General features: G+C 36.6%; 1 protein-coding gene across 1 annotated transcript; it reads left to right on the plus strand.

Annotated features, from left to right (window-relative positions):
- The first annotated feature begins 947 nt into the window (after nt 1-947).
- Nucleotides 948-11,593, plus strand: LOC21402908 (DENN domain and WD repeat-containing protein SCD1). The gene is made up of 15 exons (XM_010096481.2): nt 948-1,422; nt 1,606-1,699; nt 4,467-4,668; nt 4,850-4,991; nt 5,113-5,213; nt 5,580-5,643; nt 5,892-6,005; nt 7,126-7,346; nt 7,769-7,823; nt 7,927-8,010; nt 8,153-8,348; nt 10,504-10,633; nt 10,883-10,922; nt 11,015-11,059; nt 11,516-11,593. Exons 1-15 carry the CDS (start codon nt 1,249-1,251, stop codon nt 11,591-11,593), a joined length of 1,740 nt encoding a protein of 579 aa, XP_010094783.2. The 5' UTR covers nt 948-1,248.
- Nucleotides 11,594-11,930: the final 337 nt, after the last annotated feature.

Consider the following 11,930-nt stretch of genomic DNA (forward strand, 5'->3'; position numbering starts at 1 on the left):
TGCTACAATAAAAAGCTCTCACATAAAGTCACATCTCAACTCGAATTAAAAACTCGAATCAGCGAACTAAACGAATCCTAAAATATTATTTTATTTTATTTTAGAGTATTTTTTGTCAATTTTTTCTAATTATTTATAACATTTTTATCTCATGCACTAAAAATTTAGTGCAAAATAGTGTTAAAATGAACAAAATGGGTCTAAAAAAATCATTAGAAAACAAAAAATAATAATTAAAATAATAAAAACGGATTTTTGCTGGCCGTTGATAAAAAAGATCAAAGGCTCTGATTGGCGCGTGTTCCGATGGGAGTCGCGTGTAGCAGGTGGGGCGCAGATGTACTACGTCAGCGGCAGCAGGTGGGCCTCGAGCCTTTTCCCTTCTACCAATTAGGCCTCGACACGTGGCCACTATGTCGGCCACTTATGGGGCTACGGGGGATCAGGTCGTCCGGGCTTACATGAGCTCATTTCTTCCAGCTAGTAGTGCTTTGACACGTGGCATCTTTTTTGATCCAACGTTTTTTTCTCAACTCATGCGGAGACCACCATTTTGACAGCCTGTTTTTCGACACGCGGTCGCTTTGCTGATTCGCCTGCACCGGATTATTTCCTCGTCTCCGGAAAAAAAAAAAAATTGCATGGCTAATTCTCGGGGGAGAAACGGACGAAACGTTTCGTCTGCCCCCCCTAAAAAACGCACTCTCCTTTTATAGGATGAAATAGATTTTGATCGAACGGTTCTATCTCAACTCGTACGGAGCCACAATTTGGACCAACCAATAATCTTTCAACATGTGGCGGCTTTATTATATTCGCCACACCGGATTATTTCCTCCTCTCCGCAAAAAAAAAAAAAAAAAAAAAAAAAATTGCATGGCTAATCATAAGAGGAGAAACGGACGAAAATGTGTCGTCCGCCGCTGGGGCCTGGACCCAAAAAAAAAAAAAAACCGCATTCTCCTTTTATACGATCTCAAACTCGTAAAACGACGTACAAAATACTTCTCTTCCCACTTCAAAAAATAAATAAAGAAAAGAAAAAACGAAGCACCTGAAAATCTACAGAACTGGCAAGTCCCAAATCGGAATCGCAATTCACAAGCATTGATTATTTGCCTCAAACCACAGAGAAGCGCCAGATCTCACGCACACCTACCTGAAAATCATCCAATTCTCTCTCTCTATATCTCTCTAGGTTGAAAGAGAGAGAGAGAGAGAGAGGACAATTTGATCCCACATTCTTCGATGGCTCCGATCTTTGAGTACTTCGTTGTCTGCGGGATCGGACCGGAAATCCGAACCCTAGATGGTAACAAGGGCTTCCATGGAACCGGAATCATGTACTTGCCGTCTCTGCTGGACCAGTACCCTCCTCTCAATCACTCTCTCTACCCTCCGCCTCCTCCTCAGCTTCCCACTGTAAGCTTTCATGTCCAAATTCTCTTCTTCGTTTTTCCTTTTCTTTTCTTTTTTCTTTTGGTTTCTGAATTCGAAATTTTCTTCTCTATGTTGAGTATTTCGAGCTTTTACGAGTTAATTTGCCAATGAAGTGCCAAAAATGTGAGATTTTCGTTTCTTAATTTGGGTTTGGCATGATTTCAGTGCGTTTTACCAGCTGGAGTGGAGTTCTATCCGTTGGGTTTCGATTCGAGTGATGCCTTGACGTTTCCGAGGAGCTATCCGATTGTGTTGACTGGTATGAGTTGAATTATTGTTCCAATTTATGAGGATTTAGTAAATCTGTGTGAACAGAATCTATATCGTGTTTTTTATTTGCTTATGAAGCACAATGATGTGACACATTTGTAATTCCTGGCCTCTCTCTTTGAGCTAATCATTGGCTGTTTCTTGCAATATGGTAGCGCAGCTTTTCTTGTAATTCCACAGCTTTGCAAATAGATTAAAGCTTATGTTGGAGATTGTGATGGATTCACCAATTATATATTTTATAATTTTTTAATTACTCTGTTTTAAAATGGTATTTTCGAAAAAAAAAAGGTATCAACCATTTAAGGATCGTGTGAGTTATAAGGAGGCAATATCACGTGTTTTTATCACCTTTTGATGTGGGTTTGTGGTCGAAGTTTGAATAACTTTGGTTTTGATCATGTCACCGACGTCTGTTTTTGTACGTTATTTGCTTGTCAATATGTTTTTACGAGGTCCTGAGGAAGTTACATGACATGTAAGCACGCTTTTATTTATTTATTTATTATCTTTTTCAAATAAAAAAATGCTCCTTTTATTGATAAATTATCAAAAAAAAAAAAAAAGGAGAAGAGGATACAAAAATCACAGGGAATGATATGTCCCCGGGGCAGGAAAAAATAAAGAAAAAAAGCAAAATCATAAAACGAACTAGAATAAACAGCCCCTTAAAACAAATAGATTGATAAGAATTGCTCAAAAAGAGTAGTGCTTTATTTGACCAAAGACTTGTTGCTTAGATGGATTCAAGGTACAAAATTCAGGCGATACATTCGTGTTGACTAGGTAAAATGCTGTACATTTATTATCCACGAATATACTTTTTGTTTTGCCTCCGTACTTAAAGTTAATTTGGGAAAAAGTGTAATTTTGGGCATTAATATGGAGGTGAAGAGTGTGGTAAGTTTGGCTGCCATTGGAGGTTGTTTGGTGGGGGAGTGGCTGATTAAATATCTTGGCCTACCTTTAGGTGGGAATCTGATTAGATCATCTTTTTGGGAACCGGTTATTTCAAAGGTGACCAAGAGGCTTGATGGATCGAAGAGATTGTTTCTTTCTTGTGGAGGGAGATTGACATTAATAAGATCGGTATTGTCATCTCTACCTACCTATTTTCTGTCGATCTTCAAAATCTCTAGAGGAGTTGCAGCTAAGATTGAAAAATTGATGAGGGATTATTATAATTATTATTTTTTATTTTTTTATTCTTTTTAGGAGGGGGGGCTTGTGAGGAAACAAAGTCAGATCACCTTGTAGCATGGGCTGAAATTTGCAAACCTAAGGAGAAGGGTGGCTTGGAGATTGGTAACTTGGTTCTCCGCAATAAAGCCCTTTTGTCAAAATGGCTTTGGAGATTTCCAAAGGAAAGGAATTTGTTGTGGTGCAGAGTGATTAGAAGCAAGTTTGGGTCGACTTTTGGAGAATGGGAATCAGGCTTTTGTGATAGAGCAACATTCAGGAGTCCTTGGAAAGCTATTCAAAATTTGCAGCAGGAGTTTAAAGCAAACATTAAGGTTATGTTGGGGGATGGAAGGAGGTTAAGGTTTTGGGAAGATGTGTGGTTGGTTGAGGAGTCATTCTCTGATCGATTTCCTAGTCTTTATAGGTATTCATCCCTTCATAATTCAGCTATCCCCTCATTTTACACTCTCGGAGAGGGTAGTATTGAGTCCTGGAATCTTCATTTTAGTAGGGAGCCTAGTGATAGAGAATTGGGTGAAATCATGGAGCTTTTGGGTTGTCTAGAGGGCGTAAGATTGACTGAGGTTATTTGTGATAGGTGGGTGTGGAATCTGGAGAGGTCGGGGTTATTTTCTTGAAAATCCTTCTTTAAATCTCTCATTGGTGATCAATCCTTTCCCTCCTTTAGCCTGTGCCCTTTTATTTGGAGCGCCTTGGTTCCTACTAAAGTACAAATTTTTAATTGGCTGCTTGTGTCAAATAAACTTAACACTCATGAGTTGCTGCAAAGGAGAAAGTCGTATCTATATCTATCTCCTAGCTGGTGTGTTTTCTGCAGGAACGCTAATGAGACAGGGGACCATCTTTTCCTTCACTGTCCGTTTTCGATGGGTATATGGCATCGTGTTCTGGAAAAGTTTGGGATTGTTGGGTAGTTTAACAGAATCTCAGAGTTATTTGGCAGTGACTTTCTATCTGGAAGTACAAACAATGTTAAGAGATTGTGGAATGTTGTTGCCCTTACTGTTAGATGGGCTTTGTGGTTAGAAAGAAATGATCGCCTCTTTGAGGACATTCAAGGAAACTTTACTGAAGTTTGGGATAGAATCAATTACTGGGTTGGGTTGTGGTTGTCTCAGTCGAAAATTTTAGTGGCATTTCATTATCAGATTTGATTAGGGCTGGGATATTATTTTGAGCTGATTTGAGTTTTTGTTGGATTCTTTTTTTTCTCTTGGTTGTTGGTGGACATCTTGTTCCCTGTTTTGTTCACTTCTCTTCATTTTATTATTCAATACAATTCTTGTTTCTTATAAAAAAAAATAAAATGCTGTACATTTATGTAACGAGGGGCACAAACAAAGAAGGCTTTAATTAGAAAGTAGGCTAAGGGTTCAAAACATCAAAGTTTCTTTTGCAGGTCTGCGTGAAAGCCTTATTTCTTCGTTCCTTTCTTTCTTATATTTTTAATTGATCCAATGATCTGAGCAAGTATTGAATTATGTGCATTATGTATATGGCCTCACCAGTTAATCTTCGTCCTTGAATAATTCGATAACGATGATTTGTTCCAGAGGGTGATGGGTCAAAAATATATGTTAGTTGCATTGCTTTCCGGGATCCAGTCAGTGAAGATATCGCTGAGGCTTACCATATACCTGCAAATTCATTTGCTGACAAATGTATCTGTCTGGTTTCACGCTCCCCAAGTTTCCGTGTGCTTAGAAATGCCCTAGAGGAACTATTTGCACTTTGCTTTTCCGAAAGTGGAAGTAGGTAACTATTCTCTCGTGATGAATCTTGATTTGACATTTAAATGCTATTTTGAATATTCTCATTCAAAATTCAGACTTCTCATGTGGTTCATGAAGCTGGCAGATTTATTTCACAATATTTAGATCCTCAGTCTTTTGCCTTCTCTCTGCATCTAATGTGGTCAGCTTTGTGACATTTTCAGCAAACCATTATGGGATATTATAGCATATCTGGTATCCAATGTACCTCTGCCCACGCCCGGAAAGGATCGGGTTTTGTTTGCCATAGATAATTGTCTACTATCTGTGGAGGCTCCACCAAAGGATGGGCTAGCCCACGCTGATGTATGATACTAAATCTTTTTGACTCTGAGCTTTGTGTTTTTTTTAATGGTTTATCTTGATATTTCTTGTTCTCTAGAATGTATCTTATGTGTTTGACTTTTGTATTATATGATGGATGCAGATATCATTTCAGCCATTGGTACAGTGTTTAGATGTGGACAACTTAATTATACTCTTTACAGCTGTGTTGCTTGAACGGAGAATTTTGCTCCGATCAAATAAGTATGCCTCTGATTTAAGACTACCAAACATCTTTTTTCTAGTATTTCAAATAGCTCACTGGTGACATTTGGAATTTGGAAGCACAGTTTTTATGTAAAACAGCTAGTTCATATGCAACTTTTTCTCACGTATATAGTCTTCAAATTTACTCTTTCTTATCTATGATATTCACCTTTCTTTTGTATACTTATTTATTTTTTTTCTCTGTGTTCTTTGTGGAGAAAATAAGGCCTAGTACAGTTCTATCTAATTGACCATGAATTTTTCTTTTGCTTTACATTTTCTTATTTTCTCCGTGTTTACGATAATAATTGGATCTATTGATCATTTTATGATCACTTGTTCTCTCTGTTCTCTTTTGAGCAGATACTCAATTTTGACCCTTGTATCAGAGGCCATATGCCATTTAATTTATCCATTTCGTTGGCAGGTAAGACTGACTTGTTGAACTTTTTTTTTTTTTTTTTAAATACTTTTTTACTTGATGAAGTTATCTCTCTGATATATCCCAAACGGTTTTTTTTTTTTTTTTTTAATATGCGGGCATCATATCATGTTTTGGTCATTCTGTTATTGCTCTTGTTTCAGAAATGTATACATGATAGATGATACTGATTTGATGCTTATTATGTTTCATAATCTCCGCTCTAATCATTCCTATTTTTGTTTGTGCTGAAGCATGTCTACATTCCATTACTCTTTTTTAGTGGAGTTGACTATATTGATGCTCCAACACCATACATGATGGGCCTTCATTCAGGTGTCGATACATCTAATTTGGCGATGGATGGTGTAAGTTCTAAGTAGTTGTTCATAAACTTTACTCGTATTTCCGTGCTTATTATTTTCCATACAGCATATATCTCGTTGTTTTATGCATTTCATAGTCCTCCTTTTTGTTGTCTTCTTTTTCATTAGCTTCTAGAATATGTCATGGTAACAGATGAGTGCTTCTTATTTTTATTTGAATAGTAATGGTAATTACCTTGTTGTGTGCTTCTTTTTTTTTCCTTCTTTTTTTCTTTTCTTTTCTTTTCTTTTCTTTTTACTTGTATGGTTTCCTTCTCAATGAATATATTTTGACTTTTCTATAAACGGTTGTGAAAGCTTTCAATCTTTGTGAAGATTGCATGAGACAGATTACATCTAAAGCAAATATTCTGTACTAACAGTCAAGTATATTTTTGTTCTAAGACGTTCTCTGAACCATTGAATAGTGGAACTCATGAAGACTACAGTCCTCTTTTGGATGATTGAATTTTCTTTAATTCTTTCTTTTTTTAAAAAAAATTTTTTGATTCAAAAAAATCCGAGAATGAAGAATTTTCTTTCTGGTAGTGTTAAGGCAATGAAGTACGAGAAGGGTTTTTTTTTTTTTGAATGGTACAAGAAGGTTTCTACAATAGATCAGTTACTACGTTGTTTAGTAAGGAAGAAAGTTTTTTCTTTTTCTATCTTCATATTTTGTTTCTTCACCAGGAATCATGTTATGAAAGAGGCACTATCACATCTTGTACTATAATTTTTTGTTTGATTTTTTTTTTTTATGTGAGAAACAAATGGGCCCGTTTAGTTCATTGATTCGAGTTTTTAATTTAAGTTGAGATGTGACTTTATGTGAGAGCTTTTTACTGTAGCAAAAAAGTTAGATGTGACTGTTTCTGAGAGCTTTTTACTGTAGCAAACTCGAATCGGTGAAATGAACGGGGCTTAAATTCACATATGAAAAGCTCAAAGAAGCTAAAGATCAATTATGTTGGTAAATAGCTGAGGCAAAACCTCCATATGATATTCACAACCTTTCTTTTTTCTCCCTTTAAATTGTTTGACTTGGATTTTCCTAAATATTGCCTTTTACTGAGATAAAATAGTTGTTTGTCTCCCTGCCTTCCCCCTTTCTTTTTCTCTTTAGGTAGTTGTTGTTGATCTTGAGTACAATCGCATTACCACATCAGAAGAAATTCCGCCAATTCCGGAGCCAGAACTAAGCTCCTTGCGTGGTGAGATAATGAAGCTGTTATATCCCAATGTTATTGGAATAGATCACATGAAGGCTGGTCCATATAGTGTCCCAGAGCAATATCCTAAAGGTCACAACAAACCTTGGGGAGAGGATCATGATCTTCAACTTAGGTGATAATTGACTCCACATAAAACGTTGATTAAGTACTCATTGCTTTTTCTATGTTAGTAATGTAGCTGCACTTAAATTGACATTCTATCCTATTGTCTTTATGATCGAAGTCTTTGTTCTTTTCTAGCAAGTATCCCATTAATCAAATAGATGAGGGAACTGTATGTTCACGTATTAACCAACAACTTTGTTTAGTGGGCTACTGGGTTATCTGGTGTGTTACATTGTTATGCTTACACTTAGTTGATTTGAGCACTTCCCAATCCCATATTGGCTCTAATATGGCCTCACGTGGCTGCTCTACTATCTCAGCTTTTGCGATAAGAGATAAAATCATTTATTCTGGAATAATTTTGCTGTTAGCATGTAAACTAACCGTGTTTATGAAGTTTTGTGTGTCCTATTTTCATATTTTTTTCAGGTTGGTATTTCTGAAGTTCTTTGCATCACTTTTAAGTGGCTATCGCAATTTTATAGTATGTAAAAGTTTATATCGTCTCTTCTGCTATAGATTTGGTTTCTAATTATATTATATTTCTGTTTCCTTTGATTTTTATTTGGAAAAATCATTTTTTTCAGGAAATTTCTGCAAATCATGTCTTCAACACTCAAGCTTTTTTGAAAAAGCGTTCTCGGTCAACTAACCAACCACCAGAGCCCATGGTATTTGTTTTCTGATCCTTTTTCATGTAGCTATTTTTCTCTGTGGTGGATCACAACACATAAGTACTGAAATCTTTTTATTTCTTTATGTGATAAAAATCTAGTGCCTTCATGTTGTCTTAATTTCTTCTTGCTATTACAGATGGTGCAGTTTCTCGACTCCCACGGTTTCATGGACTATTTGGAGAGGGGCATGAGTTCTGATGAAAACAATAATAATCTCCTTGACAAGTTACAAGATGCAATTGGAAGGGGTCAAAATCCAATTTCAATTTTTCCCTCAAATACAGCGGAACCAGAGATTATAACAATCTCGGATCCTGATGGTAAAATATCAGGTAAATTGGATTTAACTATTGACTTAAATCTTCCAGTTAGTAAATTATAATTGTTATTCTCATTATTTAAAAAAAAAACTTCCTTTTGTTGATAATGAAGTCAATTTCAATGGAAAGAGGTGAGAAGTCCTCTAATCGAAAGAAAATGGAAAACTGCAAAAAGAACAGAAAACTAAAAGCACAACAAACCAAAGACCCACAAAACATTAAAATAATTAACGTCCCCATGACATCATTCCAATTTCCCTTTCTTCAAAAATCACTGGCATTTTTCTTTGTACTTAATCAGTCGAGGCCCATAGAGGAGTATTTAACCTTTTCAAACCCTCTCATCTCCATCTCCCTTTCTTCAAAATCACTGGCACTTTTATTTTTTGTTTTTGTTTTTTCCAACCATGTGGTTCGAAGAATTGAAGTCACTATACTTTCGCACATAGCTCTAGTGATTTAGAGGGAAAGAAGGATTTAGAAGAAAAATCCGATGAGTCACAAGATCACAACCTTTTATCCATAACGGATGAGCTGAAAGAAAAGGTCTGCATCATTCAAATTCCTTCTGAAGCCAAAATTCCAATTACACTGATTTTGGAGGAAAAAAGAACAAAATTCCAACAATCAAAGCAAATTGGACATGACATGAGATAATCAAAATAATCTACCCAACACATCTGCCACAATGGTATGTTGAAAAGAAGTCTAGGGTCTCCTTGTCTTAGACCCCTTGTAGCTTCAAACCTTCCTCTAGGTTTTCCATTGATCAAAATGGAAATGTTGGCTGTTTTTTCCGTTTCTTTTTTTTCCCCCACAATATTATCCAAGAAAATCCACCAAGCACTAACCTGATTTCAAACACAATAACACTACCTCTCTTAACAAAAGCACCGTGATGATGAGATCGTGTCAAATAACACCTCTTTCAACCTATTTGCCATGACTTTTGCAAAGATCTTATAAAATGGTTGGTTACCAAACTAATAGGTTTAAACTCTTTCACACTCCTAGACTAAACTTTTTTAGGAATGAGATAGAGAAATGTATGGTTTGTGTTATAGTTCACCATTCCCTAAAAAATTCCTCAAACACCCTGAATAAATGCCCCTACAGTCTCCCCACAATTTTGAAAAAAAGCTCATGTAAAACCATCCGCATTTGTGGTTTTTTCTCTATTGCAACCGAAAACAACACTTTTTACTTCTTATTTAAACGACCTCTCTAACTATGATGGGTTCTCCACTGAAATGGCACTTCACTCGATTCCTTAAATTGACCATACAAGTTCACTATCCTTGTGTATTTTTTCAAGGAATGAAATAATTGCCCTTTTAGATAATCCCCGTGACTGCTCCTTCCTAACAAGAGTGAAAAAGAAAGGAAAGAAGAAAACGCGAGGGACTAACCAATGGGCAGGAACTCCCAAGATTGGAGATTCATAGGGAAGGATTACACACCATAACCATATCATGAAAAACTTCTGGGATCCTGTTACTTGAGACATCTAAACTTCAAATTTTGTTTCCAGTTCCTAGAAAAAACTTCCTTAAACTAATTTCCTCCAATTGATTCCTCAAAATCTTTGTCTCCACTCTTTCATTCTCCTCAAGTTCTCCTAACTCCCCTTTGTTGCCCAACCATTCAATCTTTAGAGAGAATATCACTCTTAAACGATCTTGTGCCCAAAACCCTCTTTCTTCCATCTTTTAATAGAGCCTTTAATCACTTTCAATTTTTCTGTAGACTTAAAGCCTTCACAACCTCTACTATCAAGTGAACTCACACCATTTCGCGTAGGAACTCTTCTTTGTCACTCTGGATCAACACCAAGAGGACTGACCAGTCTAGGATCTTCTCCTTGAAACAACTCATTGCTCGTAGGAACAATCTCAAGAGGATAATGCAAGGCGAATCTTCTCTAAAGTGAAAGACTTTTCTTGCCCCCTATACCTTTCAGCTGCCTTCAAAGTTTGGATCATCTAGTCTTAAGAAAACACATGTTTTCGGGCAATAAGAAGGAACAACTTTTTCCCCACCCATGTTTACTCATCAACAAACTTTGAAAGAAAAGACTGTCCTCAATTGGATGTGCCAATTATATTAGGAATAAAACATTTGGTTGGGTGTGATGAATGCTTATGTATTTTATTCTCTCTGTTATCAGGATCTGGTGCCAAATATACATATGATAGATTTCCCTCAAATATTAGAACGGAAGAGCAAGAAGAAAAAAGAAAGCAGATACTTGCAGCAGCAAGCGGAGCCTTTGAATACTCAGGAAAGCATATGCCTAGGTAGATATAAACATGGCGAACTTGGACTATTAATTGGATCTGAATCCAAAAGTGAAAAGAAAAACAATAAAATCTAAGCGGTATTTTTGTTTTAGTCAATTGGAAAATTTCAATGTAATCGCAAATGGTAAAATTTTTGGAAATGTATTAACAAGAATAAGATCTCTTAACATTCCTTATAAGAACTCTGTTTATCAGCCTGTCACATCTCCAGTGTAGTTCCTAATTTTTGTTCTCTTTCCTTTCTAGCTCACCTTCTTTCCTCCCCAAGGACCCAATGGAGAGAGCAGTAAGTTCCATAATCATCATATTGCCTTAGTACCTACTATGTTCTATTTACTAGAGCTTTCTAGACTAATTTCATTGGTTTATTGTTCACAGGCTGAAAGGGACCGCATGGTTTTGGACATAAAGGTCAAGCTACAGGTACAACTTCTTTTTATTCTGTCTTTTTCCATCTTTGTTCTTTTGTATGGTTGTGTGTGAGTGAGATAGTTTAAAAATATTGTAAACTGTAATTATGCCTGTCTTGCCTTTGAGTACTTGATGTAGTGCCCTTTACATGATATTATCTTTAATGGTGAGCACTAAACAAGCTCTCTGCTTAAAACTTCCAGTGTTTATTTATTTATGAAGTTTGGAATAATCTGAATTTCCTCTTATTAATTGAATAAACGGAAGGGATATTTATACACAAGAAAAATAAGATCTTATCCTAAGAGAACTCCTAGATACTAGGAACTACTTTACACATTTATAGGGATTAGTTTACAACAGAACCTTAGCAATTATCCCACGATTCTAGGAGCCTATCACTCATCTAGATTCGGCTAGTTTGAATTTCAACACTCCCCCTCAAACTAGGCGGTATATACTCATTAGACCCAGCTTAGAGCTCAGTTCCGTGAAGTTGGGCCTGAAGAGGGACTTTGTAAGGATGTCCGCGACTTGGTGTTGTGATGGAACATGACTCAGTGATATGATATTGCCTTCTATTTTCTCACTGATGAAGTGTCTATCAATCTCCACGTGCTTCATTCTGTCATGATGGACGGGATTCTTGGCAATTGCTATGGCTGATTGGTTGTCACACATCATCTGGATTGGTCCTGAGATGCCAATTCTGAGTTATCCAGCAGTCGTTTTAGCCATATTCCCTCGCAAATGCCCTGGGCTAAAGCCCTAAACTCTGCCTCGGCGCTGCTATGTGCTACCACTGGCTGCTTCTTGCTGCGCCACGTGACCAAATTTCCCCAGACGTAGGAGCAATACCCTGAGGTGGACTTTCGGTCACTTG

The sequence above is a fragment of the Morus notabilis genome, unplaced genomic scaffold, assembly GCF_000414095.1.
Source record: "Morus notabilis unplaced genomic scaffold, ASM41409v2 Scaffold2035, whole genome shotgun sequence".
Taxonomy (NCBI): Eukaryota; Viridiplantae; Streptophyta; class Magnoliopsida; order Rosales; family Moraceae; genus Morus; species Morus notabilis.

What these genes read in the sequence shown, in the direction of transcription:
- LOC21402908 (XM_010096481.2), top strand. Translation starts at nt 1,249, where the DNA reads ATGGCTCCGATCTTTGAGTACTTCGTTGTCTGCGGGATCGGACCGGAA. An exon ending in TTTATCCATTTCGTTGGCAG is followed by an intron (nt 5,644 to 5,891) that starts GTAAGACTGACT and finishes TTTGTGCTGAAG; the next exon opens with CATGTCTACATTCCATTACT. An exon ending in AGGACCCAATGGAGAGAGCA is followed by an intron (nt 10,923 to 11,014) that starts GTAAGTTCCATA and finishes TATTGTTCACAG; the next exon opens with GCTGAAAGGGACCGCATGGT.